This window comes from Limanda limanda, chromosome 9 (assembly GCF_963576545.1).
Source record: "Limanda limanda chromosome 9, fLimLim1.1, whole genome shotgun sequence".
NCBI lineage: Eukaryota > Metazoa > Chordata > Actinopteri > Pleuronectiformes > Pleuronectidae > Limanda > Limanda limanda.
The window spans coordinates 23,191,075-23,211,743 of record NC_083644.1 but is presented as its reverse complement, the minus strand read 5'-3'; the positions used below and the strand labels follow the sequence as shown (position 1 = coordinate 23,211,743).

General features: G+C 39.6%; 2 protein-coding genes across 4 annotated transcripts in view; one reads left to right on the top strand and one right to left on the bottom strand.

Annotated features, from left to right (window-relative positions):
• Positions 1-153: 153 nt before the first annotated feature.
• On the bottom strand, positions 154-3,689 carry LOC133010415 (synapse-associated protein 1-like). The gene is made up of 8 exons (XM_061077990.1): positions 3,363-3,689; positions 3,122-3,240; positions 2,967-3,033; positions 2,748-2,821; positions 2,504-2,643; positions 2,212-2,363; positions 1,694-1,837; positions 154-1,082 (listed from the first exon to the last, which is right to left on the bottom strand). Exons 1-8 carry the CDS (start codon positions 3,535-3,537, stop codon positions 955-957), a joined length of 999 nt encoding a protein of 332 aa, XP_060933973.1. The 5' UTR covers positions 3,538-3,689; the 3' UTR covers positions 154-954.
• Positions 3,690-4,036: 347 nt separating this feature from the next.
• The window catches only part of shroom2a (shroom family member 2a), a 32,755-nt gene continuing 16,122 nt past the window's right edge, over positions 4,037-20,669 (top strand). Inside the window, exons 1-3 of one of the 3 annotated variants that reach the window (XM_061077510.1) lie at positions 4,037-4,258; positions 6,113-6,323; positions 15,347-15,495. In XM_061077510.1, the coding sequence (XP_060933493.1) occupies positions 6,117-6,323; positions 15,347-15,495 (356 nt within the window). In that variant the 5' untranslated portion in view covers positions 4,037-4,258; positions 6,113-6,116. Of the gene's footprint in view, positions 4,259-6,112; positions 6,324-8,703; positions 8,978-15,346; positions 15,496-20,669 lie in introns of those variants that run through there. The other 2 variants (XM_061077512.1, XM_061077511.1) reach the window with 2 other exon arrangements.

Here is a 20,669-nt window from a genome sequence, read left to right as displayed (position 1 = left end):
ACAGCTCATTTCCTTCAATTCTTCACAGGTTTCTCACAGCGCATTAGGGACAGAACCGCCAACAGTTGGTGATTAAAGAGTAAATGTGTCTCCGGGTGTTGTGACACATTGACATGTTGAGATACACTCGACAAGCAGGAGAGACACATGTGCTTTGGTTTAATATGCTTTATGTGTTAGAACACATTCTGTGTACAATCACAAATTTAAAAAATAACAGTCAATTAAGTTAATGGTAAATAAATCTGGAACCGTTTTCATCGGTGTAAACAGACAGAGGAGTTTGGATCAGTTTTCAAGAGTAAATTCTGAAGAACAACAGAAGGAAGAAAACAAAGCTTGTTTGGACTTGAAAGTTTCCAGAGTACATTATATCAGCATCTACATTTATATGTGTGCATGTGGAGACAATGCATTTGATCTCAACAAATATAGACAGCATGTCCAGTCACCCAAGGACATTCACAAGTATGAAACTAATACAAACAGTCATATCATATTGGCTTCTGCATTTATTCCTGCGTTACCTGGACGCGTTCACATATTCACGGGTTGTGAAGAAGATTTTAAAAAATACGATCAAAAGAGTTTCATTAACAAAATACTAACCAGACCTTTAAAGCGAGACAAAAACTATTCAGACTTATGTTACAGAGTCGGCTTCTTCACTGTTGCTACTGTAGTGTTGTATTTACCGTGGAGGCGTACATTATAAATATGAGGTGCAGGACAGTCTCTTCTTTTTAACCCAAGAAGACAGTATAAAATATAAACGCATAAAACTATTCAGTCCTCTAAAATGTTATCAACATTCAGTTGTATTTCTCATTCTCTTGGAGGACCAACATTAAAATTAATCATTTCACCAGGAGTATAAACTCCGTTGTCAGGGGCTCTATCTGACCTCAAAGATGTCCTTCAGATAGTTAAGATTGAGGAGCTAGCTCCAGTGCTCTAGCTTTCCTCCTTTAGCATATCCTCAATCTCTTTGTCCCAGTTGTCGTCGTGGTTCTGGTTATCAGCCAACACGTTGTACTCCTTAAGTTCCTCCTGTATCTCTCTTTCCCAGTCTGGGGTCTCATCTAGAAAAACCAACACAAATTTTGAGTCACTCAGTTAGATGGACAAATAGAAAGATATACTTAATTTCAGACTTTCAGGTTCATATCAGTTCAAAAATAGAAAATGCAATCACACCTTGCAAGTCCACAGAGTTTAAAACACATATAGACTCGTGTTCCTCTCTTTCCAAAAACAAGATAAATGGTGTCTAAGTCAAGGCTCTTATGATCACGTTTTTTTAGATAGTTAATCTAAACTTATATTCATATATACAATTCCTCAGCAGAGTTTTTCAGTCCTGCATTACTATAGATGCACCACAGGAAGTTCTGCGTCAAGTGGAGTACAGTAGGGTATAAAAAGTACCATTTTAAAATCATCTGTACACATAGAAAATGGCGTGCCAACATGGTGGCTTGTGCTTACAGTTTATAGCACTGATACTGCACATTGTCATCATCACATAAATGATTCCTCCTTGGTTCCAACCATCATGACAACACTTATTTTTAGAGTTAAATGTAATGTTGTAATACACGTCATAACTTATACATACTCTAAGCAGTTGCTTTAAACCAGCACTGTAACAAGAAACAGTTACATCATGATCGGGTTCAACAGAGGGACTTACCCTGCAGTGTGCTTGGAAGCTCCTGTTTGTCCAGAACCAGCTGTTCCATCTCTTTGCGCAAGTCGTCCTTATTTATGTTGCATGAGTCAAAAGCATCACTAACAAATTCAGACACAGGTTGGCTGGTGGAGATCTCCTCTTCACCTGCAAAAATCATTTTGACATGATCTCTTAAGTAATATTCATGTTGTCTCATGCATTGTTGCAGAGTAATGCATGCAATATATATAAAGTATGAATTCAACTGATTTTAACATTGCAATTGTGCAAATTGTTGCCTAAATAAGGGAAAAAACTATGATCAACAAGTTCCAAGTGCAAAACATTCCTTAGGTTTACTCACTGTTTGATTTACAACATAATGTTTGGTTTTACGTCATCCCCTTTTCAATAACATTTATTAATTTTGTGGGTGAGAAGTTATCATTTAAAATGATTGATCTGTGTTCTTCCAACTGACAAGAACCTTCAGATTATAGACAGGCCCTGTACTTTAACATTACACAATGAGATTGTACCATTTTGAAGAGTATCCACGGGACTGCAGCCACTTTTCTCCACATCTCTCCGTTCCGCCGCCTGTTGTGCTGCTAGAGCTGCGAGCTGAGCCGACTGTTTTATCAAGGACACGCGGTAAAAGTAATTCTTCCAGAAGGCTTCCTCTTTCACCCTTAAAAAATAACAGGAAGTAGACAATCATCTTTGTGGTGGAATAAAAATATTTTTGATTTTAAATAAACCCGCACTTGCACAGGGATGCACACAATGGGAACAGAAAGCTAATATCTGCAGCACGTGAAACATTCTCACTGTTTGGGGACCAGATGGAAGCGCATCCTTCTGAGGAGCTCGTCTTCCTCCAGCATCACCATGGCGACTGGATACATGTGCTCAAAGTCAAATTGAAACTGCACCCCAGCAGGAGGGTCTCGCAAGAAATTTCTTTTGTCCTGTCAAAAAAAACCGAAGTTATAATTTTCTTGACTCTATATAGATGAACAATTTGACTTGGTTTGGATATCAAAACAAATGTCTATTAAGGAATCATACTTACAGCGGAGAGAGATAAAATCTGTTGCTGTACAGTCTCCTCTTCATTAAAACCAACCCATGGTGGCACAGCAGCACCTAGGGACAATGAAAACTAGTCTGTAGTCACAGTATTCTGATGGGATTGTACTTGCATGTGATGCATTATTGATCATCGAGCAATAAGGCAACTATTAATGACAGTAGCTCAGGAAAATAACTGAATTAATTATTCAGGGCTTACCAAACTTTTTTGCTTTTTTCTCCTGAACAAACTTTTCTTGTTCTTTCTGGAAATCACCCAAAAGGGTCTGAGGGAAGAACATAATCCATCAGTCAGGCCCAAAAAAACACGAGGCTGTGAAATCAGTTAAATTACTAGAGCCAAGAGGTGTTTACCTTATCAATAATTCCATTTATGTTGCCCTCCTCGACACTTTTCTTCAAAGTTTGTGCTGTTTCAACCACGGACTCGGACAGATTCTTAGAGGCACTGCTGGCAAAGTTGTAGATGTAACCTGCAGAAGAAGAACATCTATGACTACAAGTGGCTGCGGCTCCATGGAAGCTACAGCAAGGCGACCAAACACTTTCCACTAAGTCCACCAGAACAACCTGGACTGTTCTGCCCCACACTTACCACTGAAGCCCTTGGCTTTCTGTAGAAGTGGATGAGGATCCGCGTGTTTGTCCTTGGTTCCGTCCATCTCGGGACTGCTGTTGTCTTCACTGGCTTCAACAACAGTCTCGCCTTCTTGTTTACCTCGGCCATTTCCCCCTTCTCGTCCTAACCAGTTTCCCCAGTTCTTAAACATACTGTCAATACTTTGCCAATGGAGTTAAAAAAGTTACCCAACGCACCCCGATGATCGATTACTGCGTGTGTTGATGTTCGTAAAGTAAAGTTAAGGTAAAGTTCTCCAAGTGTGGTCGCTGCTGACGTTTCACCACTCACCCATTTCCGCGAATTCGCTAGGTTTGGACCTACTGCCGACCCTTAAGTTAACGGGTTGTCATGGAAACGTGGACCCCCTGGAAGAAGTTAATAGTTAGCGAAATTGTCAATAGTTAGCGGAATGGCGACTAAAATAGCCTAAACCCGGAGAGTGTGGTTGAAGTCTCACGTCAGAAGTGAGTCACAGTGACTTTATTCATCAAAGCGCGAAGCAAAGTGGGTTTTAAAGGGAAACGTTGTCTGCTACCGCGAGGTGGCGCTCTCGCTGCGTCCCGCTCCACTTGTTGTCCCTGGTGTCCGAGGATGGAGCTAGGTTAGCTTAGCTCATTTAAACTCTCCGGAGTGTGTCAGTGTGTGCTCTCGCTCCAGGCAGCAGGGACCCGGGCCGAGCTGCTGCTGCTCACAAACACCAGAGGAACTCCGCAGCTCCCCAGCGGAACGAGTCCCGGTGCTACTCTACTCTTTTACAGGTGATTCGTTACAGAAGGAAGAAGTATGTGGAACGCAAACCTGCGATAAAGCTGCGTGAGTCACCGAGGAAGCTCTCGCGTCCACCGGTTTACCAGGAGTTGAACTCCCAGGTGAGGTCAGCTGTTTAAACTACTGTTCTGTGATGTGTGTGTGGAGAGAGGCGAACGTGTCGTGGAGTGGAGTTGTTGTTTTTCAGAAGTTAATGCTCGTTTCTCACGAAGCTTCGGTTACCTGCGTAAAAGAGCGAGTGTGTGTAACTCGGCTCCGGTCCCCCGGGTGTCGGTGCTCAGGGAAGATGGTTTCCATTGTGCTGCTCGACATTGTTAGTGTTTAATTCTCTCTCGCATAAGAGCATTAAGTTGAAGGGAGCCAGGCTGGAATATGACAACAGGTGATTGCGGACTATTGCCGATGTGTTAAACTATCGACTGTAGTTTTATTCCCTGTGAACACAGACTATCCGCTCGTTCCTGGATGGAACACTCACACACTCATCTTATATACTGAAGCGCTGTCCCCTTCAAATTAGCAGCAGAAAGGTCGTGCTTTATGGAGGACTAGCTCTGGAAACCTGTGGAAATTATACATCTTTGATATCCCAGCTTGTAGTTCTTAGTAGGCTGAAGTAAGTCGTCCCACGGCTTTGATGCATTTTGATCAGAATTGAGATGCCACAATAAAGGGGCATTGTTGTAGAACCCGAACTATATGGAAATATGTATGCATATGTAAAATAGAATAATCCTTCCTCATAATGGGGAAATTTGTTTCGCAGCAGAAAAGAAGACCGTCATCAAGTAGGCATCAATAAAAGTAATAATAGTAGACATGCGATATAAATACAAGGAGATATACAAATAGAAATAGTATATACAATGTAAACAGAATTTACAGTGTGAGCAACATGTATACATTGTAACAGATTGCACATTAGTATATAAAGTATAAGGGGTTGCAAACTGTTTTTCTACACTGTCAATTCTGCAAAATAAAAGTTTTCATATCAGCACATATACGTAAACGTCAATACACATATATCTGAAAGGTTCATATCGGCAGGTTTCAATTGATCAACTGGTAAATAGGCTCTCATTTAAATATGTTGTTATAATGGCTTATATTGACCTAAGATTTTACCTAGTATCCTTACAGCTTTTGTGTCTAGTTTAGTTTAATGTGAAGCAGTATACACTTTAAATCAACCTAAGATCACTTTTCTGTTGTTTTCAATGCAGGTAAAAATCTCCACTATTCAAAAGACAATAGGCTACAAATTAGCCATTGTTTGTTTGAAAAAGCAACTAGTTTAGCTCACAAATCCATGTTGGTCTGATTCAGATACATTTGGTCAAAATTGTATACATTTACTTTTGTGAAGTTAATCGTAAATCATAAGTTGGTTTAATTACAACATCACATTACTTTCAATAGACTACATTTAAGAATTCTGTCGTTCCGTTTTTACTTTCTTAACACAATTGTTATTTTTTTGTTCATTATATTTCATGCCTCAGAGAGATTTTCAACGATTTAAAACGATATAAAATATTTGCTTAGTAGTCTCTTCAGGTCACACTCAGGCTCAGTAAGGCCTGAAAGACCAATGGAATAACATGGTGCAAGTTAACGATCAATAGATTCTTGATGATTTCTAAAATTGACAATCAATGGGGTCTTATTATCTTGCTGTAGCTTTGTGCTCCCTCTAGGCTGTTTGTACACTCGGGAGTTACAGCAAGCTCTCATCAGCATATCACTGAAACAGAACATGTTCCCACATTATTGCTCACAGATTATATGCCTGACAGCATTTCATAAATAGTAAAGCCTGGGCCTGAAAATGAGTCCTAGGAGTGCAGCCCAATTTGAACTCCATTGGCTTTTAGAAAATGTGCCTATTATTAAGTGTTAAATGGATAATGTCTAATACTATCATTAAAAATTGTATTTATTTTTTGTAACAGTGTCATGGATGCTGAGGGATATACAAATGATTTACACTATACGGAAGCTGAGAGCCTTTGGCACGTGATGCAGAAATCAGGAGATCTGGATCCGAGGGGCAGAGATGGTGAGGGCTGGAAGCTGGTGGATGTATTTCTTTCTGGAGGTGCACCATGGGGATTTACACTCAGAGGTGGACAGGAACATCGAGAGCCACTGCTCATAACCAAGGTGAGTAATCCCCCAAAAATATGAGAACTGAGGTGTCAAGTGTAAAGCCGTTTTCTGACATGGCCTGTGGAGGATCTTAGGAGCATTGGGTCTGGACTTTCTCCACAGTGTTCCCTTCCCACATGTACAGCACAGTAGGGGCTTCTCTGCTCAGCTGCAGCGGTGCAGGAGACAGAGGCAGGATGTCATGTATTATTTCTGCTGTGGAGATCATGTGATTTTGTTTTCAGCCCATCAACACCGGCTTCAGCTCTAATGAATACAAACTGGTGACATCAACGTCAGTGTCATCTACGTTTGTGACACCGCTTTTTATTTATGCATCTGTTGCGTGATTGATCAAATTCAGAGAGGGAATCTCCGGCTGTGTTCACAAATCGACTTCTGCAGACTTTATACTAGCGGGCCAAAACTCTGCAGAAACTCTGGACACTGTCACAAGGCTGTTTGCGTTCACACTTATACGTCCTACAGAGAATTGCATGTGTCTGATCCAATCAAAATGTCATTAAGAGGTTATACACTTCAATACGAAAGCCATAAATCAGTCATCAATGTATATACAACTCTATGCAGTAAAATATGATGTTAAATGCTGCAGCATTCAGCTCAACCATCAGTTACTGTCCATGTCCAGTTGTCTCACCTTCTTTGAAGTCTGTCCCTCCTCAAGTGAACATTCTCAACATCATTTCATAAAGGGACTCCAATATATATATTTAGAATTATTTCATGAGACAATTGTCATGATGGCACAGGTAATGACGGCTTGAAGAGAGACAAGATTAACTGAAAACAAATGCTAGATTTTGATTTTGATTTGGAATACATAGTTTGCTGCTGTAGACATGGAGGCGTAATTAACCAGCAGTTCAGATAAAAAAGAACGTTTGAAGATGGATGGACTGATTACTCATCTGATAATGTCGCAATGACATAATAATTACATAGTGTGTTTGGCAGTTGGCAGCTCCCTTCACCTCAGAGCTGCTCTCCCCTTCTGTTCAAACATGCTGCCTAAGATCATCTTGCAAAAACCTCTGATTAAAACCAAAGCTGATGCTGTTGCAATGCTCTGTCGGAGGAGATCAGGCCTGATAAATTGCTGCCCCAGCTTAAATTAATGCTTAAAACATAATTGTAGGAGGTTGCTTTTAATTCATGACAGCAATATTTTTATATTCAGTTTTTACGTAGTTTTTTTAATTTGCTACATAAATATTTGACATATTTGCATTACCTACCATAAGAAGGTTATGTTTTCCTAGCATTTCTGTCTGTTTGTTAGTAGAAGGATTATGCAAATTCTACTGGACAGACAACCATGGATCTTGGTTAAAGGCTGTTGTATGGATCAGGAAAGAACCCATTAGATTTTGGTAAAATCCAGGATTTTCTTTTCATAGTTTCTTGATATTGTGAGATAGGACAATTTAATCGATTGATGAAAAATTAGTCCTGTTCAGAGGATTGATTTAATGAGTGTGTACAATTTGGTGCAGAACTTTTTTTTAAATGATTAGTTATTTCTTTATTTAAATGTGGTTTCATAAGGGGGCTGTTGGGCCTTGCTGGAGGTATGCACTCTCTGAGTGCCCTTCTAGTTTCCCCTGGTATACTTCCCTTTCTATTATTATTAATAACAATAATAATAATAATATAATAATGATGAAATGGCTGGAAACATCCACAAGTTGAGGCATCACTACTGTTGCAATCTTACGGCAAAATAGTCTCTTCTCTTCTTAGTCTATAACTAAAAATTATGAAAAGTTACTGTGGCTTTTACATCAGTTTGTTTGCATTGTCACGTCATGTTAGCATGCGGGTGGTAGCTTTTAGCTCAAACCACCTCTAAGTTGAAGCACAACCTCAAAACCATAAGCACAACTGTCTTGTTTGTGCTCAGTTACTCAAATATTAAATTTAAACTTGTATTTGGAAATGTAGCTACTCTATGTAGAGAGTATGAAAGTGTTTTACACAGAGGTGCTCCAAAGCTGAGATCATGTGGTGCATTTTGGCTGAATGTGCTGTGAAAGTCAAGATTTTATAGACTTTTCCAAGTAAAAAATCATTCAACGGATGATGCATTAATGCCTGTAATTCTCATGCGTCATAACTTTAAGTGGGTGCCCTGAGCCATATTGTGTACACAGTGGCCATGAGGAGGGAGACTAGCTAATCAAAGTGTAAAATCACACTATAACCTCACATCTCTGTTCACTGTGTAATGATTAACTACAGAAGACCTTGCTCATTAAGTTGACAAGGTAAATACACAAGCACCTGTTAGTCAGGAGCTGTGTTTCTGCTTGGTTTTTGTTGGCTGAGTGAGTCTGTGTTGACCCAAAGGAGGTCCAAAGTCCAACTCCAGTGGCCGAAACTCAGGATCTCAGGCACCATATGGGCTAAGAGGGATACAGTCAGCACTGCTTTCACCCCATTACCGTAGGTTTTACAAGCATGTGATTAAAATGACCAGAACTGTGGCCATTGTAAGTCTTTAAGCTTTAAGATTAAATGGTGAGTTCACATTGCTGAATTTTTGCAGGGCGAAGCAGTGCCCAGCTGGACTAGACATAGCATTTTATTGTAAATGTTATGTCACTGAATTTTAGGACCAACGCAAGTGGATTTGTTTGCATCTGATGGTAAGATATTAACTCCTTTTTTGAGAAGTCTTTTTACTCTAAACCAGTTTCACCTGGTGCTGACTCACAATTTGGATAAACTTTTCAGTAAATTGATCCTGGACTGAACTCCAGAGTTTTTTTGCTGTCACCTACTACAGTGCGAGTTATTGGAGCCCACCTGCACATTTGCATTCTCATGATTTTTGTGCTGGGCTGAATTTCAGTTCGGAGGGTAGCATGTGGTACCAGGAGCGGGGGAGGAATGTTGGAGCTTTGTTTGATTTTCTAAATGTAGTGAATTATCCGTGACAGCCTGAAGCTCGTAGGAATGGCATGATGGGATAAAATAAGTCTGGATTAGTGATTTGTCCTCTCGGGCAGATCTCAGTTTCGACCAAATGATTTACAAGGTGTGTTGTTAAATTCTTTGTGTTAAAAAGATGAAGATGCAAGTAAGCCTACGATATCTCCTAAACTATATCTGTCTGCCAGATAGTAGAAAAATGTGAGAAGCCTCTTATAAACATTTGTTAATAAAATGACAGACTTATTGTGCGTGTAAACCTGTGTACACTACCTCAATGCCATTGGTTCTTTATCTGGCCGATGTTTTTGGATGGTGATTATTCAGTTTAACAAACTATAGGCTGCTCTTGCTCCCTCAAGGTCAGTGTGTGCTATATTTGTGAATGCTGTGTAAAAGTAACAGCACTTCTCTATGCCTCTCTATGTTCAGGTGAACATGTAGGAATGACAGATCAGCCTAATTCTTTGAATTGTATAGTGATCTGTCTCTCAATAAAATATGTTTTACTAAACACTAAAACTGAGAAACAATGCATGAAAGATTTCTATGTATTATTTCCACTATGTCACACTACTTCCTGCTGAACCATGTAACACACCAGCACCCATGTTGATTTTTTTGGTCAGCCACAGTCCAGTTCACTGTTGAATTATACATCTCTTTAATGATCTGAAAATTCCAGATGACTTCAACTGGACGTGATTTTTTTATGTGTTCTTATTTTCATGTGTTTGTGTTTCAGCATGATTAGTGAGCAGGGAGCCTTAGTAAAACCTGAGGAACACAGTTTTGTCGAGGAGGGCTAGTTTTAAAAAAGGGCCCATAGTTGATGAGCGGTTTAAGGTATTTGCTAAAAAAAATATCCTGGATCTAATTAAAATTCTTAACATTCCACACATAACTCGAAGGTTATGTTCAAGGTCTTCATGGATTTACGGTCCTTAGTCTCAATAAACTTAAATAATCCTGTTTTACCAAACACAGCTGGGCATGCGCCTCATACATACATCCCCTCTGCCAGGATCGCAGTTAATATGGAGGAAAATATTGTTTGCTCTTAAAGAACCGGCACCAGACACATTGCAAAACTGACTCTGTTCCTACATGCTGCGATAAATCACCTGCAGGTAAACAGGTTTTACCAATTACTGGACCCTGTGTGGCTCTGTTGCTCTCGGGGGTTGCTCAACCTCTGGAGTAAAAGTGATTCATACAGAACAGGATTATGATAACGACGAGAAGATTCAGATAGTTTTCTATTTGTGGACGTCAGGATTTCAGAGGGAGGAATATGGAATGCTGGAAGGATTATTTCAGGATATTTGAGCTGAGAAGAAGGAATGGATCAGTCTGGCTCTTCGATGGAAATGTTCAGTATTACAATGTATGAGAGACGAGGCATTTATTCTTACGGTTTTCTTAGTGTGTCCTAAATGTTCGAGCTAAATGTTGCTGCCTTGTTATGACATGAACCATTATACTGAAACTGTTTCAGGGTCATGAGGAATTCCCTTTATACACAAGGCTCAAACTTGTGTGTATATATAAACGTACTACGAAACCCTCCTATTTTCAAAATAAAAGTTGTCTTTCATCCCAAACTGTCTGATGAAAGAATAAATACAGAGGAGAAGAAATTTGGAATCACAATGTGAGCTGTGCATACTCCTCAAAATGTGCTGAAAGATAGTTCACATGCTAACACCCAATAACATAGTCTTCTTTATGAATCCCACTGTTAGTTGTGGGATGCACTCTTTAAGCTGTCTTCATGACCAAAAGTACATTGATTCATTCCATCCTCTTGTATTTCAAGATAAGTTTACTTTTTTGTACGAAAGGAGAAAGTAGAAACTATACTTGTATTGTTTTGTCCTGTTGTAACTTTAGATCCATGTCAATTCAAACGACAGTGAGTAAAGCATATGAACAAGAAACGTACTTGATAATGACGGCACAAAAATTACAACTCCACACACAGAATAAACATCATCAATATAGCACCTAATGCTCTGATTGAGTTTGGTGATGCAGTTAATTCTGGAAAATGGCGATGAGTGAATATATTTTTTTTAATCTTGAGACACCACATATGTAAGCTATGCACAAATGTACTGTGTGTACTTAGGAAGCGTTCAATGTGGTTAATGCATGTCACAATCGAATGTGATCAATTGGAAGATTTTATGCAAAAGTTCCAGATGCTTAAAACATTTGTGTACAAATAGTGAGAGAGATGCTAATAATACTGAAACCTTAACAAACCATGTGCCATGAAAAGTTTAGCTGTCTTTTGTTAATGTGGTCGCTGCTTGTCAAACTGGAATAGACATTTTCAATGATATATGCGGACAACACCTAAATCACTATATGAGGTCCAAGTTCAGTGCCCTTGTCAGCACGGTGCACAGGACATCAGGCAGCAGAAAGACACATTCCTTATCCTCCTTGCCACCACATCCTTCCCCTTAATGTCCCACAGAAAGACACAAGGCTATTTTTGAGGGTACGCCGGCCTCCAGGATGGCTGCAGTTTCACTGATTATGGCCTGGAGGAAGATGGTAAACAAAGGACATGGTATATGACTCGTGCTGATTGAGCTGCCATGGTGAAATATGTTTAGAGAAATAGTATGAATCTCCTGCCTTGATGTTGTGCAAACGCTGCTTCTATTTGCCCTCAGGTTTACTTTTATTACAGCTGATTGACACTGTTTGTTATTTTTTAAATTTGCATCCTCAAGATATTCAGTTGTTGTTGTCTCTTGTTAGGTTGTGTAAAAGCGAAGCTAGTGTGTAGCTCAAGGCTGTCTTACAGATACTATGCTGTCGTCAAGAAACAATTCAGCACTGACTGACATCTTCTTTAATTATCGAAAACACAACACACACACTGTGCTCTTGTAAATACTCACTGAAGTGCCAAACATGTAGTTAAAAATGTTCCAGTAAATAAACTACAGTAGGAACTAGTTGGCTTGGAGCTAAGACCGGTTGGGGAAGTCGGAAAGTGCAGCTCTCTGAAGCAGATTTCGGGGCAATAAGTGATGCTTTATTGCAATTTTGTTTTTTGTTGTTGTTGTTTTATACGTAAAATAGCTATACAGTTATTAGTTAGTTTAGGCTTTTTGGACTTTTCAATATTTATCGGTTTTAGAACTTTAATTGCACTAAGCATAAGTAGTTATCAACCTATCTCTCCTCTGCTCCATGCGTGGGGAGGGGCTATACATGGCAGAGGATAGGTCAGAAACATCACACTACGAACTCACACTGCACTTAAATTATGTTGGATCAATAAATATATGTTTTTTCTTAGTTTTTTTTTATGGGGCAGTCCTCTCTCATTTAACGTCAACATCCTTACGTTGAGCTTACATCAGCTATAACCCTGAGTGAAACCAACCAGAAAATGTGATTAAAATCCCTTCACCAAGACTGGTTTTGCTGTTTATAGAAACTGTGGTGTTCTCATGTCCATTTTAAACACTGTTACTTCCAGTAACTGTATCAGCCAGTGATTCAGATTCCACAAAATTCACTTCCATATCAGGACCATCTCAGGAATCTGGCCAGCCATCATAAAAATCTGCAGCTTCGACGCTGCTTCAAAATCTGAATTACAGAAGAATGAAAAGAGGGTATGTTCGAGCTACCTTGGCTCCGGGTTTCTGTGCTGCGGAAAAGGCCATATAAGACGTAATGGTCTGTAAATGTACACATACCTCTGCAGTTGAGTCATGCAGCCCCTGCTCACAGGTTGAGTGGAGAACTGGTAATCAGCTGCAGAGCTTGGCTTTTGTGTGTTAATGTGCCAACTGCCAAGCAAGTTCTCACTGCTTGTCTTTCCACACCGACCCGCGCTGTCTTGCACCTCTGTTATCTGACTTTCCTGCGTCAGTGTGAGGACAGCTCTGACCTTAACCAGGGGGACGTCTGTCATGTCACTGGCCCTTTCTGTAGCTGCGATTCTTTCAATTTTAATATCTTCTCTGCGGTGGGTCCTCTCCAGAGATAACAGTACATCGACACAAGCATATGCTGACCTCAGTGCACTGTACTCAGTTTACTGTACGCCCCATTGACAGATGTGTTATTCCAGGTGTCTGGAATACAATACAGTTTATTTTTACATCAAGTCACTGGCTTGAACAGCAGCTTTTTGAAGTATTTTATTAGCTTTTGATCCTGGTCTGTAGAAACTGGCTCTCCTGCTGTTCACTCTGGTAAAGAGTGTTTTTCTTCTGTCATGTGCTCTATTGAGAAATTCAACAAGACACTGGTAACTTAATGATATCTCAACTGCCACAAAGACTTGCGGCAGTTGAGATAAAGTAATGGGATAATTAAGAATTTAATTAATATTTTTCCTCCTCGATAAACAACATGAACATTCTTTCTATTCATGTACATAGAGAATGAAAACAGGAATTAAATTCCTTATCTCTGATTTATAGCTGAAATGATTAGGTTATTAGTCATTAGTAGTAGTAGTGGCCTATCCAGAATATTGACAGTTCTTTTGATAATTATAGTTGTGGAAGGCGTTTTAGGGCTTTCTGGCATTCATTAAACAGGGATAGATAGACAGGAAAGGGAGGGCGGGAGAGAGGTGGTTGAGAGACAGAGCGAGAGAGAGGACGACATGCAGCTAAGGCCCTCACTCGATTCAAACCGGTGGTAAGGACTCAGCCTTATTAATACGTGGTATACACTTAAAAAGGTGAGTCCCACTGAGGCAGAAATACCAGTCAGTCTGTTGTTTCCGGCTTCTTGTTATCAAGCAATATAAGACGTCTCCTTGAGCCTTAGTAAAAAAACTTTTGTGGGCAATGGAGGTGGCTCAGAGAGAACCAGTACCAGGGGAGTATTCGGCGCATCTGATTCAGCAGAAAGAGCTGCCACAGGAAGGAGCGACACATGGCAGAGAGCCTGATAGAAAGAGACAGAGCTGAGCAGCCAAGAAGCCAGCAGAGACTCCTGGCCAATTTAAGTTGAGTTGGTTGGATTTTTTTTTTTTAATATAGGAAATTTGTTAAAAATGTTGCCACCACATGTTATCATTTAACAAACCTTGATTTATGAGATAATGCTAGTTTGATCAATAAAAAGGTTAGGTCAGATGAGGTTAATTAATCTCCTTCACGGGAGTGGGAGGCCCTTGACCATAAGGAGTCTCGTCTCTGCCACTTATAAACTGTGTATTCTCTTAGTGCTGGTTGCATTTCTGCAAATTCATGATTAAAGTGCAACATCATCTCTGAGGTCACAGTCACCTGTACGCAAATGTATCAGTGGTGAGTCTTGGGGAGGTGAAGGTTCACCACTGATACATTTACATATGTGTGACCGGGCCTTAACCCTCTTATTCCATCATAGTAGCGTACACAATCCAATGGTTTATAAAGACAGTTTGACATCTAGTTTCCTCTGAACTCCGACCTTTCCCACTAAGTGTGTAAGCACATGTCATCTTCAGTTCAAACAGAAAGGAATTGCTGGTGTTTCGGAACATGGCACCGGTGAACCCCAGCTAAGATCAGAAAATTAAAAGTTGGTTTCGGTATAGAACTAGAATTTGTCTAAACTTGGGCTGTCCCCAAGTGACTGAGATGCTCTCGTCTCTATTGTCCAGCTGACAGCAGGAGAGACACTGCACCGTACGACAGGATTAAATAACTGATCTATGATCAAGATTCCAACTTTGATTTCCCCTGAGGGTGTGTGGGAATATCCCCATCGCAGAAGATAGACAAAGACATTGATACTATGTTTTTAGGTCAAATATGAGTCATCTAGTTAAGAAAGACCAACCGGTAAACAACACACACTGCCCTATTAATATACTTAGGAGGCATAAGGAAGATTAAGTTCTTATATGGCTTAAAATTGCCAAGATGTCCTGTGTCATAGTTGTTGCATTCATCTGCTCTTGTTTTACCTCTACACTCAAGTGTCAGATGAGGCACAATGCCCAAAACATATCTTAATAACAACAACATCCATCCTGAAACATTATGTTATGTCTGAAGATCTGTGTGTTTAACTCTTGTTTTCCACCTGCTGTGTTTATGTCGCAGGTCGAGGAGGGCAGCAAGGCAGCCGCTGTGTGTCTCCAGGTGGGAGACGAGCTTGTCAACATCAACGAGATTCCCCTGACTGGCTACAGACAGGAAGCGATCTGCCTCGTCAAAGGCTCCCACAGGACCCTCACTCTGGTGGTGAAAAGGTAGGTAACCAATACCAGCTCCCTCTCCTCTGGTGTTGTCACAAAGGCGCCACCCCCTCGCCCTTACAGCTCACCATGGAAACATTACCAACAAACCAAGGTGACGGAGGATCCCAGCCCCTACAGCCGCTGCTTGTCAGCACAGCCTGTCTGTAGACTAGTTTACACTTTCTGGGATTTTTTAACTGTCACCATTGAGTTATTGGTAGCTGGACAATCCTGTTTTGCTAGGTTGTGCTGGGTTGTCAACAGGAGTGCGTGGTTAGTGGCAGGTTTCATGACGATCACGTCCTGAAAAAGGAGAGGCTGTGGATGACATCATTTTTCCTGTTAGATCCCACACAGGCAGGAGTGAGAAGAATAAACAAGGGGAAGTGAAGATGCAAATGACGCTGTAGCGCTGAGATATTGGTAGCAGTTCAGTACACCTCCTATCAGTTGCTCTCACACCCTCTGTGATGAGGCATTTCCAGCTTGCATTGTTTCTCTGCTATCTGCACATCTCATTCTTTCACACTCACCAAAGAACACACTGTTACTGAACAGTTAACCCACTATAAATGATTACATTCACTCTTTTGGCAAACGCCAGCCCTTGTGACTTATTGGCCCTGCCATATTGTTTAGTATTCTAATCTCGTTTAACTGATGAATCATTTGTCAGTGGAGTCCTGGAGGCCTTCTGACAAATGACCTTGTTCTTATGAAACACTAGTCTTATTGTCTCCTTAGCTGTCTGCTTTTCTTTCTGCATTGTATCATATCATAACGTAATCCCCAAACAAATCCTCCCGTACAAGGAAGTCCCCTCACCATTTATCTCTCAACATGGAAGTGGCTGTGAGTCTAGGTCATTGTGTTTTATTCTCAAAGGACATGTCTATAATAGGATCTGCAGACAAGGACGTATTACTCTCAGTAACAATCTGTGTGTATTTGATTACCTATGTTATTTAAATGTCAATCAAATCTGATCAGACCACGTCCGCATAGATCTAATGAAGTAGATTAGTGATGGGTTTTTGAGCATTAAAATCTTAATTTTAAAATCCCTTATAATCTTAAGGAAGGGACGTCTTTCCGACTTAAACAGGATATATGGACAGGGTTTAGTTACAAGAGGAATCTTAGTCAATTTTTTTGCTTGAAAGTGGGTGTGTCTTAGCTACTCCAGAATCCATTGAGTTGTATGGAGATAAAAACTTATAGCATATAGTTTGATAAATTATGTTTGTGAAGAGAGTGCAACAGTTCTATGTGCAGTAATAAAGTGTGTGTAATAATAAGCAGTACAAATATTGTAAGTGTCATAGCTAATCACTGGCTGTGGTTGAATAGTCCCTCAGTCAATGCATATGTATATGCATATGTATGTTCATAATTATGGATGTACGTCTTTTGGGGCAAATCCTTGCTCTACAATCAAACTGATTTTGTTGTTCAGAGTTCAAAGGTTACAGATATCAAAAAACAAGTTATTTGGCCATAAAACAATCAATATGATCCTAAGACATATCATAACAAATATATAAGTGATCATTTATATTTTGTATCCAAAAGGTCAAAGTTTAGCTTCACTGTTTAGCTTCACTGTGACATCATAATGTACTGCAAACACTTTTAGTCATTATTTGACTCCATAACTCAGGAAGGGGAGATTGACTAGGTTTCCTTCAGCCTTCTGACTCAGGTGGTAGTTCAAGATCATTTAGAAAAAAAAGAAGAAGAATAGGACATAAACAGTGGATGGATTACACTTTATAAGAGAAGAGGGAATAACCAACGGATCTGAGTATTGTCATTTCTGTGCATGTGTTTCAAAAACAGGGAGAGAAATGTCCTTACAAGGCCAAGTCTTATTGTTAATGTTGTGCTTTAGAGAAACCTTTAGTCCCACAGGACTCTTAGTAGCTCGTGTCGGTCTGTGTTGAAGGGTTTACTTTTGTCTCAGACTTTACAATGGCATCTCCACTCAGTCATTTTCAAAGGCCACAATAACAAGTCTCTGTCAGATTTAGAAAACAGCAAAGTGATGATGGTTCATTAAAGAACCTCAACGCTTCAATTCCAGTCCTATTTCTTCCCCTTTTCAACGAAGTGCAGTCTGCATGTTGTGTTGGAAACTGCTGTTGGGTTTGGAAACATACCATGGTGTATGAGTCCATATCGCTGCCTGTATCTACTGTCCCTAGAGCCCTGATGTTTGTCTACTGCTTTCCTGTGCCCGGGCATGCAGACGCCAGCCATCAAACCCTTTCTTTTTATCTCATGGATAACGTCGGATACCTGAATGGGGATCAGGAAGCTGTCAGAACCTGCTCCTGTGTAAAGGTGTGGTTTCTTTACAGAGAGCAGAAGGGAGGAGCTTAATGTAGCAAGTCATGTTTTTTGCATGCAGTGACTAATAATGTGAAATTGTTGGTATATTTTCACATGTCACAATGAGAAGAGGTGCGGTTATCTGTGGGAAAGCATTGTGTCGTCTTTGCACAAGCCTGGACAAAACTAATGCACATTCTGCGCTTCAACTTCAGGATGTCAAATGATGAAATCTCATTTTGCACATCAAAGACAATACAAGAGTGTGACCAAAAGTTAAATTGCATGTTATATGCACTGTTTGTTTAAAGCTCACCAACACTAATAACTATATAGAGTAAAATGCTATAATTCTCTTTCACATTACATTTGCATGGATTCCAGCTTGTTGCTGTTATGCTTTGCAAACTGAAAACCCCAAAAGGTTGTAATGTGAAAAAATGCAGCAAATTCAAAGTCTATTCCAGTCAGTAATGTCTCCAAACCTTATATGGTCTGCACTTGTCCTGAGAGCATCTGCACTGAGAGTAATGAAACAAACAGTGCCCACAACAGTTTGGTATTTTTAACCAGTGCAACTAGAATTTACAGAAACACCGATCATTTGACCTGTGTTTCTTTGAAAGCTTGTATCACATCAGTGATCACCGGAGCTTAACTCCTTATCCATAAAGTCTTCACATTATTTGCAACATGCAACCAACTGTGGAGTAAATCATTTAACTTTACAGCATGAGGTTTGAAATTTGTTGTGGTATTTGGTTTCCCCCTTCTGGCGCTGCAACAGAAGTACCACAGTCCCTCATATGCTTCATTATTTAGCTTTGGAAGAGACACATAAAGCTGTTGTTGTTGTTGTTACAAAAATGGTGTTTCCAGCACCATGATACACCAGTGTGGCTATTTTAGATGAGTGAAGTATGCACAGCGGTTTAGTGCACAATCCAATTATACCTGGTAAAGCTCACAGCCGTTAAGTGTCAGCATTGAGTAGGAGTTGCAGTGCAGTGGCTCACGCTTACTGACGTTTGTTTTTCTAAATAAGCCTGTGTAGTATGTTTGGAATTCTGGTTTTGGGAAGTAGCTTTCTTATAATTGTGTGGGTCTCAGCAGAGGAAATCCTTGTTTAGAGATTTCATAGTTTACTTGTCTTAGCTGCATCCCTCTGTTTGTAGTTTGGTTTGTTCCAATACCAAGGTGAGTTGACAGCAAATGACAATTCAAATCAAGTCTTAAGAAAAATACTCTTAGCTTGAACCATGTTGTTTTTTTTACAAACTATGGCATCTATAGTTCTTCAACTCTGAGACTCCAGGTAACTGGTCCCAGTGAGGCCCAGCACCATTCTTTCATTGACATGTTGAAATGATACCTGTCCTTTCTATCATGATTTCCCCTGATCTGTAATAATGAACTTCGTGTCAGACGCAGAACATGCTGGATGGTTTTGTAATTGAAAAGTTTTTGAGACCCTTAGCCACTGACAGAAATGTTTCTGGGCTGTGGGTCAGTGCGGGCAGCCGGTGACTTGACAGCTGGTATGCCACTCAGCCCTGGAATGTGCTGGTCATTACATGCTGCTCACGGTTCACCTCTCTCACCCGAAACATGACTGGTTTGATTGTAGGGTCTGCAAAAGAAGGCCTTTGTCAGACCCTCAGGAACCAAGTGGAATCCACTGTCTCACCTCCAAAAGCAGGTTGGATCCTTTTAGCCTCAGCATTTTTCTACCTAGTAATACTATATGTGAGGCTACACTTAATGTGTTTTGTTTAATGGAGATAATGTAGTTCCTGCGCCAAAGACACAGATGTTTGACTGTTAAAGCCTGAAAAGACGGCTGGGAATTTGCCTGTTATACAGTATGTACAGTCCGCGCTTATCTGACTCATAATATTAAATATGATATGATTTGTTAAGCTTAATGAGAATTTATTCCTGTTTGACATTTAACATTGTCATTAACCATACGCAACAGTCTAGAGTAGACCAACACAAATATTATAACTGTTTTCTTCTTCTGAGGATGAATGGTTAAAAATACAATACAATAAAAATAGACATGCCTTTTGGATAATACGAATGATATTGTGTATTCTGTTGCTGTACAAATTAATTATCCTGCAAGTTGAGACATGTATTGGACACTTCTATTCAGACTGAACAACACTTGGCACTTATGTTAATCGTTTCCCAAGCATAACCACATTCCAGACGTGATTAGTTTTATGATAACTGATCAAGACAGTGTGTGAAGTCAATGTTCATGACAGAAACCACTAACACTAGCACACACGCAGAAATGTTAGTTAATGCCCATTGTCCTTGTGAATAAATAAATTAAATTAAATGGTGCATTTATCAATGTATTTTAATCATACTATGCTATTGCAAAAATTCTGCATAAGGTCATGAGACTATTCATTAACGCAAAAAAAAGTATTCAGGAAAACCCAATGAAATAGTCGCACAGTAAGAATAGATTTGTATAGTTTGTCATTAAGTATTGTATTGAATAATGATTACTTGGATTTATATAGCACGTTTCAAAATACCAGAGGTTGCTTTACAAAGTTAAGTAAGGTGATAGATATGATAATAATAATAATAACAATTTCATCTAACAACTTTATCCAATAACTTTAACTTAATCAGAGACAACAAGCAAAATAATTTTAAAACATTTAAAATCAAAGACAGCAAATGATGTCTAAATTTTATTGTAAAATCCGTTCAAAGAGAAAAATATATATATTTAAATTGAAACCTAATGACCATGAGGTTCATTGATTATGTATTCATTTAATATACTATTCCAGTTCATACATTTCTTAAACTGAAACAAACAAGCCAAA

Coding starts and splice junctions, on each gene's coding strand:
- LOC133010415 (XM_061077990.1), bottom strand. CDS start 3,537: ATGTTTAAGAACTGGGGAAACTGGTTAGGACGAGAAGGGGGAAATGGC. Junction 2,364..2,503: donor TTCCATCTGGTCCCCAAACA/GTGAGAATGTTT, acceptor TTATTTTTTAAG/GGTGAAAGAGGAAGCCTTCT. Junction 1,083..1,693: donor GCTTCCAAGCACACTGCAGG/GTAAGTCCCTCT, acceptor TGGTTTTTCTAG/ATGAGACCCCAGACTGGGAA.